At 41.6% G+C, this 17,520-nt stretch overlaps 1 protein-coding gene across 1 annotated transcript; it reads left to right on the forward strand.

Annotated features, from left to right (window-relative positions):
- The first annotated feature begins 4,338 nt into the window (after positions 1–4,338).
- On the forward strand, positions 4,339–9,043 carry LOC100115024. Its single transcript, XM_008210085.3, has 3 exons — positions 4,339–4,359; positions 4,468–8,679; positions 8,883–9,043. Exon 2 carries the CDS (start codon positions 4,471–4,473, stop codon positions 8,668–8,670), a length of 4,200 nt encoding a protein of 1,399 aa, XP_008208307.1. The 5' UTR covers positions 4,339–4,359; positions 4,468–4,470; the 3' UTR covers positions 8,671–8,679; positions 8,883–9,043.
- The last annotated feature ends 8,477 nt before the right edge of the window (positions 9,044–17,520 follow it).

The following is a 17,520-nucleotide window of genomic DNA, read 5'->3' on the forward strand; positions in this document are numbered from 1 at the left end:
GTCGGTACGGGTATCAGCTGTCGTTGTAATAAACTAATCCCGCTTGACAACGAGAAGTATGCGTAATCGCATACGAAAAGTATTCTAGATAAGTGAGGCAGAAGCAAAACACTGTCTCCAGATATCTCTTCTCCCATTGCAGCGCCCCATATGAGGCTCCCCGTACAGGAGCTTCGCGCAGTCATAACGAAGGCCGCGAGTGTAGGGCAAATATTTTCTCAAACTTCCATCGCGGCTGGTCCAAAAAAGGCTAAAGTCACATCTCCGTTCTTAACAGGCACGCGCAAAGGCAGAGCTATACCGACTCCTCTTTTTCCTCCGTCTTTCTCTCTCTCTCTCTCTCTCTCTCTCTCTCTCTCTCTCTCTCTCTCTCTCTCTCTCTCACTCTCTCTCTCTCGCGAGTGTTTTATCGTGGCCCTTGTAATAAGGTTTCCGCACCCGGTAAGAAAGCCGATGAGGACGTCGGGCTTAAGGAGAGATGGAAGAAGAATGGAACGAGAGGGAGAGGGCGAGAGCAGAAGAGCAGAGCAGAGCAGCCAGCGGAATCCAATCGCAATAGAGTTAAGTGTTCGGAAGTAAAACCTAGCAGTGGCGCGACCTCGATTACTCGCGCAGGATTTGTTACGGGACATCCCTCTTTCCTTACACCGTCTCAGTCCTTGCCTCTCTCGCTCTCGCTCTTCCTCTTTCCTTTTTTCGCTCTCTCGACTTTTCGAAGGAGTAGCCCCAAACGAAATCTCATACACACACGCGGCCTTTGCGCTTGGACAGCCAACTCTGTGTGGATATGGACTTCTGATAGAAAAGGAGAAAAAAAATTTTTTATAGAGCCGCAGCACACTTGTAACGTCCAGTCGATCCCATGCTATACTGACCTTTTCGCCTCGTTCTTTTCCTCGAAGCTTGATTGGCCGAAAGGGAAGTCCGGAAACAAATAAATATACGCTCTGACAAATAAGTAAATAAACGAGCTGCGCCATTTCACCGAATCGCTCGTTGTCAACGATGATTGAACTTCTCTCATGATGTTCTATTTTTTCGTGTCTGGTGATGTAAACTTAAAAATACTCGATATGATCAATTTTATTATACTCTCAAACTTATACCTTGAAAATATGTAGGTATTCGATTTCCTATAAAATTACGTAACTTACGTAAACTCTCATAGAACTGGGTGTGCCCCCCAGTATCGATAGGTTTATTTCTAGTGATTACATTTTATTACGTCCCAAGAAGCGACGACGCATATCGGTGAATTTAACGGATTATTCAAGATTGGCAGCTTTGATTGAGAAATTTATAATCTCACCCAACAACGACTTTAAGTGAAGCAGTGCATAGGCAATGCTTATCACATCTGATTAGTCTTAATCTCCGGGTCGAACATAATTTTCCATCATTTTTCAAGAAACACGCTAATTGAAAATATTTTGTAGAGAAGCAAACACAATATCAACATCTTTCGAGTATCGGAACAAATTAAAAAAAAGCGATATAGCATGTCGTTATCATTGGAAGATATTTTGAAATGTTGTAAATTATTCCTATATCGAACAAAAGTAGAGAAAAATCGTCGTTTAATCTCCCTCACACTCTCAGAAACTCATCGACATTTCCTCGATACTTTCGCACTTCTATCGCCTTTCAAAAATCTTTTACAGAAGCCATAATAGCGCGCGCGCGAGAGTATAGAAAGAGACAGGCGAGAGCGTCGCGTCGCGCATCGTTACCAGCACGTGCCACCGCTGTAATATCAAGAAAAGTTTCTTCGACGCTGGCCGTGTGCGGCTGCAAGACGAAAAAATCATTCGAGACGTCATTGGCTGCAATCTCGTCTCGAGTAAAAATTGCAAAACTCTCCCCGCTAACGATCCAGCATCTCGCGAAAGTGAACGTCTGGGCTATTTACAGCCCTGTCTGAAAAAAGTCGTTCTCTCATATAGATTATCGCTGTAATAAATAAATCCGATCTGAAATGCATGCGGCGATAAAGTATTCCGACGTGTAGCTTCGTGTGACTCGCGCCATTCGATTCTTTTATTTTATCGCTCATTACATTGATCGAAGCCTATATGCACGCACTCTGGAAAATTCTACGATAAAGTGATTGACTGGATGCGTCAAAAAGGTATTAGCTGATAATAGATCGTGTTTAAGATTTGGATAAAGAATTCGATTGTCGATATCGATTAATGAATGGCTTCACTTCGAAAATAGACTATGCACGAGAAAGCTTATGCAGCGGTTAATAAAATCTTCGATCAAAGTGCACGTTCTTCAGTAAATCCCTCTGTTTTACCGCCGTATTATTCATGGTAACGGATGAGCAAGATAAGAGCTTTCGATCGAATTGATTTCATTCGTGAGTCACTAGAAAGACACGCTTGAGAAAACTATTCGAACAAACTGATGCCTCCTCCCGCACAATAAGCCACCACAATCAACGCGACTCTAGCATAGCCGATTCCCTGTTTTTGTTTCCCCACAGCAGCAGCAACAGCAGCTGGAGAACAAGCCTCAGACATCGAAGCGCAAGACGTATCGGGCAAGTGACGTAATATCATTTAGAATTCATATTACGCGCCCTCTTTCATACAGCCGAGGCGTCTCCTTTTCGCCATCTCTTTCTCTCTTGCAACGATCCCCGATGAAGGCGACGTCGCCGTGAAATTGCGTTAAGTCTTTTGTGCGGACAGCGCCGGCCTCTCTCTCTCTCTCTCTCTCTCTCTCTCTCTCTTTCTCTCGCGAGGTGTATTCCATATTGAGTGGGAAAGTTGCGACGACGAGGCGAAAGAGTCTCTTTCTCCCCGTTGGCGGCGGCGTTCTCGCGATGAAAGCCGGCCCCGAACTAAGGAGCCGTGAAAAAAGATGCGAAGAAAGCAGCAGCCCGGCGCAGGGAAATGAAAGGACAACGACGAGGGAGGGAGAGAAAGTCGTCATATCCCGACGAGATTCATTTTTCCGCGATATCCTTCTCTCTTTCTCTCTCTCTTCCCGCGATAATACCTACCCTTTTTACCTGCTGCTACTTCTCTGAGCACTTAAGGTGAGCGCCCGACTTTGCCATTATTGCTGCCGTCGTCGCTGCTGCTGCTGCTGCGCTTCCCCCGGGAATTACGGGGCTTATTAAATTGTAACAATTTTAATTAGAGACCCACTCTCCGGCAGCAGGCCGCTGCCGCGGACGGAATATCGAAAGAGCAAGGGATATAATGGCGCTGCAGCAGCTACTTCCACCCCTTCGTACTTTTCCCTTTGAAAGTTGGCACACGGCACCTGCTCGAACATCGCCCAACGCGCGCGCGCGCGAGAGAGAGAGAGAGAGAGAGAGAGAGAGAGAGAGAGAGAGAGAGAGAGAGAGAGCTCTTCTTATTTATCGAGAGCTGGGCCATTCCCGACACGCGGCACACCGGGCCCTTTCGCGCGCTCGTTCAATCGGCCGCGGAAAGTTTGCGCTGCGACACGCGACCGTTCCATACTTATATAGCTATTTTGGGCTGACTCGCGCCTGTATGAGTATGGCTATCTGGTGCGCGTTTTTCAGAACTCGTGTTTTTCCAAGACCTTGATTTCAATTCGTTTCATCTATTAGATTTGAAAATAGGCACGTTTTCAAATGTGCCAGTCTTCGTTACGAGCAACGATACGGTATGCTTGCTGTATCTAGGTTTGAAAAATTATCGATGATCGACATGGTAGCACTTGGAGACTGACTCGTCATGAATGAAAAATTATAAATGTCGCGAAACAACATATTTGATTACTGTACGCCATGATAATATCAACATTGCAGTGAACAGCACGAGACGTCTGCTTACATCACATGTAAATATCTATTTTTCATATCCGAGCATGATGAGCCACTTGAAGACAAGAATCTCATCAGTGGTAGATAATCGAATGTCTCAGAATGCTAAATATGTATTTTTAGAAAATTGTAGACGTTTCTATAATTTTTACCTAATAATTGAAATATGTGAACGAAGAAAATGCACAATTTGTCTAAAATATTTTGTTGGCTAAAATAAAACTTTGATACCAGGTTTGTAAAATCGAAATATTATTCATTAATTTGCAACAATTTAAACAAATTATAAAGTAAATAAAGTCGTCAAATTATTGGGCATGTAAGAAAAGGCTTTACAGCAGGCTTAATGCATGTTATATTATTAAAGAAAAGATTTGACGAGCTTGACGGAAATTACACACCTGAAACCTCAGTTTAATCTTATCGGGCAGCGGCCGAGTGAACGGCAAATTACGTATCAAAGTTTAGCATCTAAGGTCCTCCTGCAGAATTTCAGTATATAAACCGTAGATCGATAGACTATCAGGTAGTTGCTACACGATAGCCTCACAGTGAGTATCGATAACACTTCATTATACCGACGACTGCTCGAATAAAATGAATATAAGTAATTCAGTACAGTGTGTTAATTATTTTGATTTTTTTTAATTTTGTTTTAGAAAATGAAGTTCTCATTCGCCTTTCTGGCGGTCCTGTTTGTGGCCAGGGCCCTGGAAATCAGCGCAGTGCCAATCCACAATGAACAGCACAAAACATTAGCTAGTGCCGGACTTTCTGCAGACTTGCAAGATTTTTTGGCTCTTGTCCCCGTTAACAAAATTCAAGAAATCTTTTATCAATACTTGTCCGACGACGACGATTTCGGAGCTGCACTCGACTACCTTCTGTCAGACGAGTTTCAATCTCTGATTATAGACATCGAAGCTGAGGCTGAAGTCAGAGAACTTCTCAATTATCTGGAAGATGCTGGACTTACCGCCTACGATTTCATCAACAAAATCAACGATATTCTTGGAATCGACAGAATCTCGCCGAAGGCTACCTTCAGAACCATCACTGGAGGATTGCCAGGTTTCATCAAGGATATAAAAGCAGTTCTTCCCATTGACATGATCGAAAAATTGTACAAAGAAAAACTTGAAACATCACCGGACTTTGCAGAGCTTGTAAAGCGGCTTTCATCTCAGGAGTTCCAAGGACTTATCAACAAGATCATGACTAATCCCGAACTGCAAAACTTGATGAAAAGGGCAGAAGCTAAAGGTGTTGATGTGCAAGCAATTCTCGACTTTTTCACCTCCGTTCTTGGACTGAAGTTTCCTTCAAGACCAGTGTTTTCTCTCACCAGAAGTCTGAAGGATGATCTCAACGAATTCCTAGCTCTTATTCCAGTTGAGAAGATTAAAGACATTTTCTTTAAATACTTAACCGAAGATGAAGATTTCGCTGAAGCAGTTGACTATCTTTTATCTAACGAGTTTAAATCACTCGTTGTCGAAATTGAATCACAGCCAGAAGTTTTATCGATCCTTAAATATTTGCAAGAATCAGGACTTAACGCATACGAATTTGTGAATAAAATCAATAGCATCTTAGGAATAGATAACATCACACCAAGAAGATATACAAGTGCTAAACGAAGCTTAGGTGGATTGAATGGCTTCTTTAAGGATGTAGAGGCTGTTTTACCGCTCAAAGAAATAGAAGAACTTTACGAAGAAATGATGGCATCATCTAAAGAATTTTATGCTCTTATGAAAAAACTTTCATCACCGCAATTTCAAAAACTAGTCGACCAAATTATGACTAGTCCGAAAATGCAAAACTTAATAAGAAGGGCAGAAGCCAAAGGTGTCAACATACAATCTGTTTTCGATTTTTTGACCAATTTACTTGGACTTCACTTCCCATCGCAACGTGTATATTCCCTTAAAAAGAACCTCAAGGATGACCTCAACGACTTCTTGGCCCTCGTTCCAGTAGAGAGAATCAAGGAGATTTTCTACGACTACTTGGCCAATGATGAAGCATTCGGTGAGGCTCTCGACTACGTTCTCTCCGAAGAATTCCAGGGTCTCATCATTGAGATCGAGGCTCAGAAGGAAGTCAAGCAGCTTCTCCAGTTCCTGCAAGAATCTGGCCTACAGGCACACGAATTCATCAACAAGATCAACGATATTCTTGGAATCGAGCACATCGTGCCAAGAATCCACTACAACAGCATCAGAATCACTGGTGGACTTCCGGGATTCATTCAAGACATCAAGGCGACGCTGCCCATTGACCAGATTAAAAAACTCTACGATGACAAGCTCAAGTCTTCGTCAGACTTTGCAGCCCTCATCAAGCGTTTATCGTCCGACGAGTTCCAAGGACTCGTTGACAAGCTCTTGGACAATGCTGAACTTCAAAACTTGATCAAGCGTGCTGAGGCCAAGGGTGTTGATGTGCAAGCCATTTTCGAATTTTTCTCTTCTCTTCTTGGGCTCAAGTTCCCATCTCGTCCAGTGTTCTTCTTGACTCGTAACCTCAAGGATGACCTCAACGACTTCTTGGCCCTCGTCCCAGTAGAGAGAATCAAGGAGATTTTCTACGACTACTTGGCCAATGATGAAGCATTCGGTGAGGCTCTCGACTACGTTCTCTCCGAAGAATTCCAGGGTCTCATCATTGAGATCGAGGCTCAGAAGGAAGTCAAGCAGCTTCTCCAGTTCCTGCAAGAATCTGGCCTACAGGCACACGAATTCATCAACAAGATCAACGATATTCTTGGAATCGAGCACATCGTGCCAAGAATCCACTACAACAGCATCAGAATCACTGGTGGACTTCCGGGATTCATTCAAGACATCAAGGCGACGCTGCCCATTGACCAGATTAAAAAACTCTACGATGACAAGCTCAAGTCTTCGTCAGACTTTGCAGCCCTCATCAAGCGTTTATCGTCCGACGAGTTCCAAGGACTCGTTGACAAGCTCTTGGACAATGCTGAACTTCAAAACTTGATCAAGCGTGCTGAGGCCAAGGGTGTTGATGTGCAAGCCATTTTCGAATTTTTCTCTTCTCTTCTTGGGCTCAAGTTCCCATCTCGTCCAGTGTTCTTCTTGACTCGTAACCTCAAGGATGACCTCAACGACTTCTTGGCCCTCGTCCCAGTAGAGAGAATCAAGGAGATTTTCTACGACTACTTGGCCAATGATGAAGCATTCGGTGAGGCTCTCGACTACGTTCTCTCCGAAGAATTCCAGGGTCTCATCATTGAGATCGAGGCTCAGAAGGAAGTCAAGCAGCTTCTCCAGTTCCTGCAAGAATCTGGCCTACAGGCACACGAATTCATCAACAAGATCAACGACATTCTTGGAATCGAGCACATCGTGCCAAGAATCCACTACAACAGCATCAGAATCACTGGTGGACTTCCGGGATTCATTCAAGACATCAAGGCGACGCTGCCCATTGACCAGATTAAAAAACTCTACGATGACAAGCTCAAGTCTTCATCAGACTTTGCAGCCCTCATCAAGCGTTTATCGTCCGACGAGTTCCAAGGACTCGTTGACAAGCTCTTGGACAATGCTGAACTTCAAAACTTGATCAAGCGTGCTGAGGCCAAGGGTGTTGATGTGCAAGCCATTTTCGAATTTTTCTCTTCTCTTCTTGGGCTCAAGTTCCCATCTCGTCCAGTGTTCTTCTTGACTCGTAACCTCAAGGATGACCTCAACGACTTCTTGGCCCTCGTCCCAGTAGAGAGAATCAAGGAGATTTTCTACGACTACTTGGCCAATGATGAAGCATTCGGTGAGGCTCTCGACTACGTTCTCTCCGAAGAATTCCAGGGTCTCATCATTGAGATCGAGGCTCAGAAGGAAGTCAAGCAGCTTCTCCAGTTCCTGCAAGAATCTGGCCTACAGGCACACGAATTCATCAACAAGATCAACGATATTCTTGGAATCGAGCACATCGTGCCAAGAATCCACTACAACAGCATCAGAATCACTGGTGGACTTCCGGGATTCATTCAAGACATCAAGGCGACGCTGTCCATTGACCAGATTAAAAAACTCTACGATGACAAGCTCAAGTCTTCGTCAGACTTTGCAGCCCTCATCAAGCGTTTATCGTCCGACGAGTTCCAAGGACTCGTTGACAAGCTCTTGGACAATGCTGAACTACAAAACTTGATCAAGCGTGCTGAGGCCAAGGGTGTTGATGTGCAAGCCATTTTCGAATTTTTCTCTTCTCTTCTTGGGCTCAAGTTCCCATCTCGTCCAGTGTTTTATAAAGATGAGGAAGCTATTGATGTATTGCGTCAAATTTGGGCAAAGGTACCATTAGATAAGATTCTCGATATCGTCGTTGATTATTTAATTGGAGATGAAGACTTCAAAAAGGTTGTTAAATTTATGATGGGTGATGAGTTCAAGACAATCTTGGTGGAAATTGAAGATCTCCCAGACGCAAGGTCTCTTTTGAAATTTTTGCATGAAACTGGTTTGGATGTGTACAAGTGGATCAATGATCTGCACGACCTTATTGGATTAGATGTAGAACTACCCTCATTCAACAACTACCAGGATATCACAGGAGGTGTTCCCGGATTAATAAAAGATATAAGAGCTTTATTACCACTTAAAGAATTGTATAAAATTTACGATGAAAAACGTGAGACATCTATCAAATTTCGGGAATTTATCAACCGGCTGCAACATAAGGAACTACAGAATGCCGTCAATGCATTGGGAAAACACGATGGTTTTAACTTAATGTTGAACAAATTGGAAGCTTTAGGCGTCGACTGGGATGCAGTTACCGAAATCATCAGTGCTATTATTGGAATCAAGTTTCCAGAGCGACCTCATTGAATTAGTTCTGTAAGTAACTAAGATTCAAATATATAACTTTTTAACTACATTCTTTATAAGTCAGTGTAATGTTGCTAGTTATTTTGAATAATTATCATTTTAATTGTTGTTCAAAAGTATTTCTAAATATAAATGCACAGCTATTATTTTTCTAAAATATGACAAAACGATATTTCAAAAATTCATGTTTGTTTATTTTTCTATTTTTACAGGTATACGAGGACTGCGCGAATACTCAACTCAACTTTGTAATAACATAAGGTTCATGTTAGACACTAGTTGTTAAATATAAGGAATACATTTTTACGTATTACGCTAATGCATCAAATAGAATAAAAATAAATATTTGTTTTTGTTAAAAAAATTTCTTATAGTCAGTTTTTATTCAGTTTATTGTAATTATGGAAATTGAATCCTGAACTGTTCCACACTTCGTATCACTTTTCTCTCATCTAATCCTATAAATAATCCTAACCTAATCATTCAAAATCTTGAAGTGTAATTTAATAATTTGTAACTAATTTTCCGTAGAAAAATTAAGATGAATCTCATTAAATTTCTGTTTTCGAGTCATACGAAATCACGCGAAGTATGACAAACAAATCGCCGATACCGTGGCATTTGTCAAAGATCAGAAGAGGTTCTTGTGTCGTGAGCTCATAGCCATACCGCAGGTACGACTCTACATAATCATTTTAACAGAACTCGGACTTGATGTAGATAAATGGTCAGTAAGTCTTTTTCGATTTTGGGATTCTCTGCCATCCTACAAAGGCGATAATTTTTCGAGCTTCGCGTACGGAGGACTGACGGAATGATAAGCAAAATTTTGAAGTTACTTCCAAAGCAAGAGCTGCATAGCCTACTAGTTAATAAAGCAAAGGAGTCAAAAAGCTTTCGTACATTGCTGAAGATGCTCAAGATATCACAATTTGATGAACTGTGCAGCTTGATACAGAAAAACCGAGTGTTTCAGCGTAACTTATATTGGGCGAAAGAGTCAGGGTTAGAGGTTATATTCGCGGTTGAACTACTCGGCGATATTCATGTTTATTTAACAAATATGGTCGATTGATGCACCGCTGTATATAATTGAAAAAAATAGTAAAATGAGATCGATGAAATAACAAAAAAATAGCAAAACGAGAATAGACTTAATTTTTGCGAAATTCAATCAAAATGCACAATTGAGAAACGCCAGTAATATTATTAAGCTAATAAGCGCTACAACAGCCTGATATACTATATCAATTAGATTGTAGAAGGTATCGGCCGATAAAATTCGAAGTGTGTCACGCGATAACAAGGTACGTCATGATTCAAGTAATTCCTATGCAATCTTTTCCAAAATCATTGAACTAATTACTCGATTTTCCTCGACCATCTCAAATCCCATAAAAAACCACTGTAATCACCTGGCAGCCAGCGACAGTACTGGGGAAAAATTCTCCCCCTCCCTATAATTAAAGAACCCCGCGTACTCCAGCTACCCGAAAAAAAACGATCTCACCCCCTGGAGAGAAGACTTGTACAGGGGACAGTATTATAGGTACACTCCAAGGATCGGCCTTGTCATTATCGCGCCAGAGCAGCAGAACCTTGCGCGTCGCGCTCCGAGTGGGCTCGCGCTCGCGATATACATGTATATATATGTATATATATATATATATATATATATATATATATATATATATATATATATATATATATATATATATATATATATATATATATATGTGTGTGTGTATATACACGGAGCATCGGAGCAGCTAAGCCGGGGCGTTGACTCGCGACGGACTGACGGACGAGTCCTATTTCAATTTCAGCAAGTTAATTGGAATTGTTTGCAGCAGCCATCTCTCGTGCCTCCTCTCCTTTGTATGCCACGGTTTCTCTATCTCTCTCCCTCGCTCGTCGTCATACTCCTAGTAGGTTTGCAGTGGTGTATAGGCTCCTTGACTTTCCGACCTACGAAGCGTTGAAGCCGATGTATAGGTATGTTATACTGCGGGGGTGTCTTCTTGAACGGACTTAATTTCACACGACACCTCCTGCGAAAATTCACGCGCGCGCAGGCGTCCCACCGTGGAAGCCAAGCATCGACGCCTTGTTTTATAATGTACCTTCGGCGCGAAGTGATCGAGCCAGGCAAGTGTGTCGGTTACAAGTGTAAGTAGTCAATTTGAGGCTTTTGAGGTTGTTTTTTTTTCCAACAGACTATTGCATTGGGAATAATAAAATTTTATCAGAACAGAAAATCACTCAGGCGGTGAATCTAGGTCAATCCCTGAAGCTTATCAACTCCGCAATAAATACCGAATATCCAAGCCAGCATTATCTTGATCCGATGCCATCATTGTTTTGACGTTGTTATTCAGGCTAAACGCTAGAAAGCATCTCGATGTACGCTTCAACTGTGCAAAAACAATCCTCACAGTGCATACCTCTATGCATAGTCTCGGGACGGTATCACAATCTCGCATTATTCCATAATCGCAGCTCCATCCGTCCGTCCATCCGTCGCAATAATATAAGACGAGAGTGAGAGAGCAGCAACGCAACAGTGCGCGCTTTCCCGCACTAGACAATAGGCTCAACACAGCGACGAGGACGGAAGCTTGACTTGCCCGGCGCTGCTCAGATATTGAAGACGCCCAAAAGCCGTGTGTACCAATCCCAATGTGTACCCGGCGTCTGGCCCTCTACATTATTAAATCTCACTCTCTCGCTCTTTCCAGCCACTTGGAAACGGGCACTCACTACCTCCCGGTACAATGAGCTTCCGTCGCGCACGCCGCTGCCACGCGACAGTCCACAAATCGACTCTCTCTTTCTCTCTCTCTTCAGAGTTTACGCTATAACCGGCAAGTTCTCCCCTCTCCTTCTCTTACCGTGACAAAGTGGCACAAAGTGTTTTTCCTCTCCCTCGGCCGCCACCGCAGCTTCTGCTTCTTTATTTAAGGCGGCTGCAGCTTATTACGGGCTCGGGCTTCTGAAAAGGGTGTATACGGTTTGCTCGCGCCCGCGCGACTTTATTGCATCACGGAAGGGAAAGAGCTGTGTGTAACAATGAGGGCAAAAGTAGGAGGAGGAGGAGGCCAGACCGCGCACAGGTAAGGTGAATTGGAGGAATTTCAGAAGAGGCGACGGCAAGACAAGTCTCGACGCCGTGGCTTAATTGAAGTTTTCCGTGAATTGAATTTTGAAGTTCGCGCGCGCGCCCCGGCTTCTGAATGCCACGGCTGTTGCGAGTTAAACCGATAATTTTGTATGATCCTTTTGATGGAATACATAATGCCCGCGCCTCGGCTGAATTGTACGTCACAGACGCGCCTCTCTCTCTCTCTCTCTCTCTCTCTCTATATATATATATATATATATATATATATATATATATATATATATATATATATATATATATATATATATATATATATATTTGAATTATAATTACCTTAACTTTTTCGAAGAACTTTTGGCGCACGCGTATACCTACTATAATTTCGTTGATTATATAAAATAGTTCGATAAAGTTACGTGCGCGTGACCTTTTCGGAGATGGTTTACTTGAGTATTTTTAATACCTTTATAGCGAAAGAGAGGAGGAATCGATGGAGACGGGAATAATTTAGAGCCAACAAACTCGATAAATACAAGCAGAGGATAGAGTTCGAGGGCAAATCCAACTACTCTTCCTCGTCACGAAAGACATTTAGAAGTAGGATAGAGGCTACTGGACTGATCCGCTTACCGGGTTTTAAAGTCAAGTGTCAAGAGCGCAATTCGCTCCGCCATGGGCAGATCTCACAAAACGATCCTACTTTTTACTCTCCTTTATTTTGGACTATATACTCGTCCTCGTTCCTTTTTTGCTCGCATTATTAATTCCATTCGGCCGGCTAGAAGGTCGATTATTAATAGAGGCAATAATAGTCGTGTCAAAGAAAGAAAGTCCGAGTTCGTATGAAGACGTATCATATGAAGCAATATTGCACAACTACATACTTGCAGAGAAAGTCGTGCACTTATTATCTACTTTGAAAATGGCAATGAACTTGATAAAACCATCCAGTTAACGTCCAAATCCACACAGGAGAAATGCAACTGTTGAAAGAAAGCATTTTACATGTTTACAGTGTACACACATAGATATTATCGATAACGCTCTGGTAAATAGAAGAGATCGATCGCATCAAAAGACGTCGTCGTACGACGCGCGCTTGCTTGCGATTTGACGATAATTGTCAGCTCAGAAATTGGTATCGCGAGCAAAAGCCTTACAGCAGCAGCAGCAGCAGACAAGCGACTCGAAATATTTCCAAGGCCGTTCACGTTCCTGCTAAACGAGACTGCGTCGTTAACCAATCAACTGGCAAGCCGTGGCTCCGAGGGAAGCAGAGACGTTATGAAATAGCGCTGACGTTTTATTTCCTGCGTGTTGATTAAGGTTTATTCAACGCTACCGTCGCACAGTGGTCTCAAAATCAAAAAAATGGGACAAATTCAGTCTTAGATCGAGTATTCAGTAAAATTCATTTTAAAAAATTGAAAACATATCTTGATGTACCTAGGAATGAAATAGGATACCGCTTTTTTTATTATAAACCCGCGTATAAGGTTAAAAAATCGATAAAGTTAATCAAAAATGTAATTATTATTTCCGCAATTTATAAAATGATTGAAAACAAAAACTAACCCTCCAAATAAGTGCAGATATATGTTTTCGATGTATTTTTTGACACTGAACCCGAATCCGATGTCGGAAATGCAGTAAATATAAAATCAGCCCCTAAAATACGGGAAAAACCGCCCTGTTTTCCATAATATCGACTTATTTTCGAGAGGTGAGTAAAGATACGGGTTTTCGATGTATTTTTCGATTCTGAATCCGAATTTGATGTCGGAAATGCAGTAAATAAAAAATCAGCCCCTAAAATACGGCAAAAACCGCCCTGATTTCATGTAATATCGACGTATTTTCGAGAGGTGAGTAAAGATACGGGTTTTCGATGTACTTTTCGACGCTGAATTCGAAAATGCAATAAATGCTATCGTACACCAATAAACTTTTCATCTCAGCAGATAATTTTTGATGATTTTTTTTTGGTAGTTTTCGACTTAGCGAAATCAGCGGATTGGAACTCAATAACAGTCTTTTAAATGTATCCATGTTCGTTTCTGTTCTGTAAATATTCATACATTAGTAAATGTATTTTGTTATTTGATTAGGTGTTATATTGAGGGCAATTATACTCTATTATACCATCATAAAAATTATTTTTGTCACTATGATACTACAAATAAAATAGTCTATTTTTATACAAATGGCTACATATTTGACTATGTATTTTTAAAATAAATTTTTAGCTCACATAGTCAAATATGTATGAATATTTACAGAACGGAAACGAACATGGATACATTTAAAAGACTGTTATTGAGTTCCGATCCGCTGATTTCGCTAAGTCGAAAACTACAAAAAAAAAATCATCAAAAATTATCTGCTGAGATGAAAAGTTTATTGGTGTACGATAGCGAAGATGAGGAATCAGAGAATGAGTCATGTTAAAAATGTATATATTGGTTTTCTATTAATTGTTAAAAAAATAATTTTTCTAAATCTTTTGTAAAATCAACAAATTCCCTAAAATTTAATGATCACTGCATAAAATTAATTTAATTGATTCGTGATAACAAAAATTATAATAAATACTGCATACTGAAACAACTATTAAATAATTTAGCAGTAAGCTTTCTATTTGATGGGCTGATTGTGAATTTATTGCATTTTCGAATTCAGCGTCGAAAAGTACATGGAAAACCCGTATCTCTACTCACCTCTCGAAAATAAGTCGATATTACATGAAATCAGGGCGGTTTTTGCCGTATTTTAGGGGCTGATTTTATATTTACTGCATTTCCGACATTGGATTCGGGTTCAGCGTCAAAAAATACACCGAAAACCCGTATCTTTACTCGCCTCTCGAAAATAAGTCGATATTACATTAAATCAGGGCGGTTTTTGCCGTATTTTAGGGGCATTTTATATTTACTGCATTTCCGACATCGGATTCGGGTTAAGCGTCAAAAAATACATCGAAAACATATATCTACACTTATTTGGAGGATTAGTTTTTGTTTTCAATCATTTTATAAATTGCGGAAATAATAATTACATTTTAACCTTATACGCGGGTTTATAATAAAAAAGCGGTATCCTAATTGATTCCTAAGTACATCAAGATATGTTTTCAATTTTTTAAAATGAATTTTACTAAATACTCGATCTAAGACTGAATTTGTCCCATTTTTTTGATTTTGAGACCACTGTGCGTCGGCTTCCTCAATTTTTGGAAACCCGATAATCCATTATGCTATACTGGCTTTCTTTATCTAAGAAAAATAAAATCCTATCGTTGCACTTATCTCTGTTTGTTCCAGATTTTCGAGTTTTATCTGCGCAATTTTTGGTCTTCACGGTAATCGCGATACCTTAAACCGAAAAAATACTTCATCTTCTAAAGCTCGCAAGAGCATACACACTTGATACTCGCGGATCGACCGCAACAATTTTTCCCACCAGCAGCAGCTCGCCGCTGTTGTAACGGAGTAGAAGTCATCCCTCATCGTTCTACATCAAGACGGCCGGGATAGGGTAAGCGAAAGGATGATTTTCAAAGAATTCGCGCGCGAGCGCAAGATAGATGCAAGCCAAGAATGGAGTCACGCGTACATCAGCGGCAGAGCACGCTTCTCTACACACTTCGACGCTTTCTCCCTCTCTTTCTCTCCTGAATTTTCCGCACGATTTCTTTTCCTTGAGCCTATCTTAGCACCCTTCAATGTTTACCGTCCCTCTCTCTCTCTCTCTCTTCCTCTTGCTTTCTGCTCTATGGCTGTCTCTCCATTTTCATAGCAGCAGCGTGAGGAGAGGAAGGGAAAAAGTAAATGGCAGAGAAAAGGGGGAATGCAATAAGACAAATGCAGGGGAAAATAAAAGATGTAGAGAGAGAGAGAGAGAGAGAGAGAGAGAGAGAGAGAGAGAGAGAGAGAGAGAGGTGAGGAGAAATGGAGATAGGAGGTGTGAGATATGTTGAGAAATTTTTCACGGAATTGTTCATCGTGTATGATAATAATACGCATATATTGTTTCCTCTTTCGCGGAGGCAGGGGAAAGAACTGGTATAGTCGCTTGCGTAAGCGTGTATTGTTTATCCGAGATGCGATTCGATTGTAAAAGCGTAATATCGAGCCTCGATTTCAAATCGAGCCTTATCGGCTCTCGCCGTTTGTATCTGATTTTTGAATCGTAAAAAATACGCTTATTCGATCCGTCGAAATGATCCGATAAGAAAATTAAAAGTGTCCGTCGATGCGAATGCGCTCGTATATATGCCACTTATCAAAAATCTGACGCAATCCGACACACGTTATATCCTCCGGCATCGAAATCAGCCCGCGCGACGTAATAATATCAGACTCGGCTCGTTATGACAATCATCCCCGAAACAGGCGAATTCCCCGACAATCAAAATCTCAAAAGCCCCATATACGATATTCCCATTCTTAATCCTAAGCTCTCCCTTGCGCTCGTCCATATATATGCACACAGAGAACGAGAGGAGCGGAGCCGTCCCCTGGAGCTATTACATTTTCCTCTCTCTCTCCTCTTGGCTCTCTCGGCTCGCGACTCGAGGCGAACGTGTTATTACTTTGCGCGCGCAAGTCGAAAACGATATATATATATATATATATATATATATATATATATAACTCGCTGCGCGAGTGCAAAGCGAGACGTCGTTCCATTATGACATTTCAATACTTATTGTGGCTGGCACGCGCGAAATTCATTCATTCATTGGCGCTTTCGTATAGTCTAGGTATCGTATCTATATGTATACTGTCTTTCAGGACGACCCTCCATACACTTCGTCCGATGGGATGTGTTGTCGATGGGTTCATTAAACAGGCGCCATTCGTCGTTATCTGAAAGGATATGACGAGGAGTCTTATTCCGTGTAATTCTGGGAGGATATTCCACGTAGAGATGCTTTCGATAGACAATTTTTTCGAAAGAATAAATAAAAAAAAACTTTATACAATAAATTTAGAAGGGCTTGATGAATTCAATTTTATTCGTGCAAGTGAGCAAGACCGTTGCCCGAGCCATATACCCTTACTACTGATCGGGTTTTTTCCTATCCTCGCATTGCGATCGCAGCAAATCAAACAAACACCTACTTTGCCTCCGCGAGCAGCGCGCGACAAAAAAGCAACTCGTAAGTTTTTCCGAATCGAACAACTAATTCCCAGTCCGTGTAACGAGCCCTCATCGATGCTCTCGAAAAAACTCAGCCACTGCGTCGCCATCCCAAACAAAGCAAAACGAGCGTCGCACACACACACACACACACACACACGCACAGACGGACCCTCAGATTTCCGAAGCGAAGACGAGTCCCGACGAAAGGCCAACTTTTTCCTCGAGCTCTACTCGACGAGCATCTATATATGTATAGCCCGTCCCGATAAAAAGCAACTACGTAGTCCCTCCGGCGGCAAACTCGGCTGCGCGAGGCGCGTCCAAAGTGCCATTAGCATCCCGGGGGGTACGTATAGCCCCGGTGATCGATCGCCGATACCTGTGCGCTCAGTAGCACCCTCTATATATATATATATATATATATATATATATATATATATATATATATATATATATATATATTACACATATAGCTATATATCTATCGCTCTCGACGCGCGACGGTTATTAACATGTGCGAGTGTGCAGAGGGAGAGCCTGGGCTACTCGTTTATGTCGTCGTCGTCGTCTTCGGCTGCTCCCGG

This window comes from Nasonia vitripennis, chromosome 1 (assembly GCF_009193385.2).
Source record: "Nasonia vitripennis strain AsymCx chromosome 1, Nvit_psr_1.1, whole genome shotgun sequence".
NCBI classification, from domain to species: Eukaryota; Metazoa; Arthropoda; class Insecta; order Hymenoptera; family Pteromalidae; genus Nasonia; species Nasonia vitripennis.

Coding starts and splice junctions, on each gene's coding strand:
- LOC100115024 (XM_008210085.3), top strand. CDS start 4,471: ATGAAGTTCTCATTCGCCTTTCTGGCGGTCCTGTTTGTGGCCAGGGCC.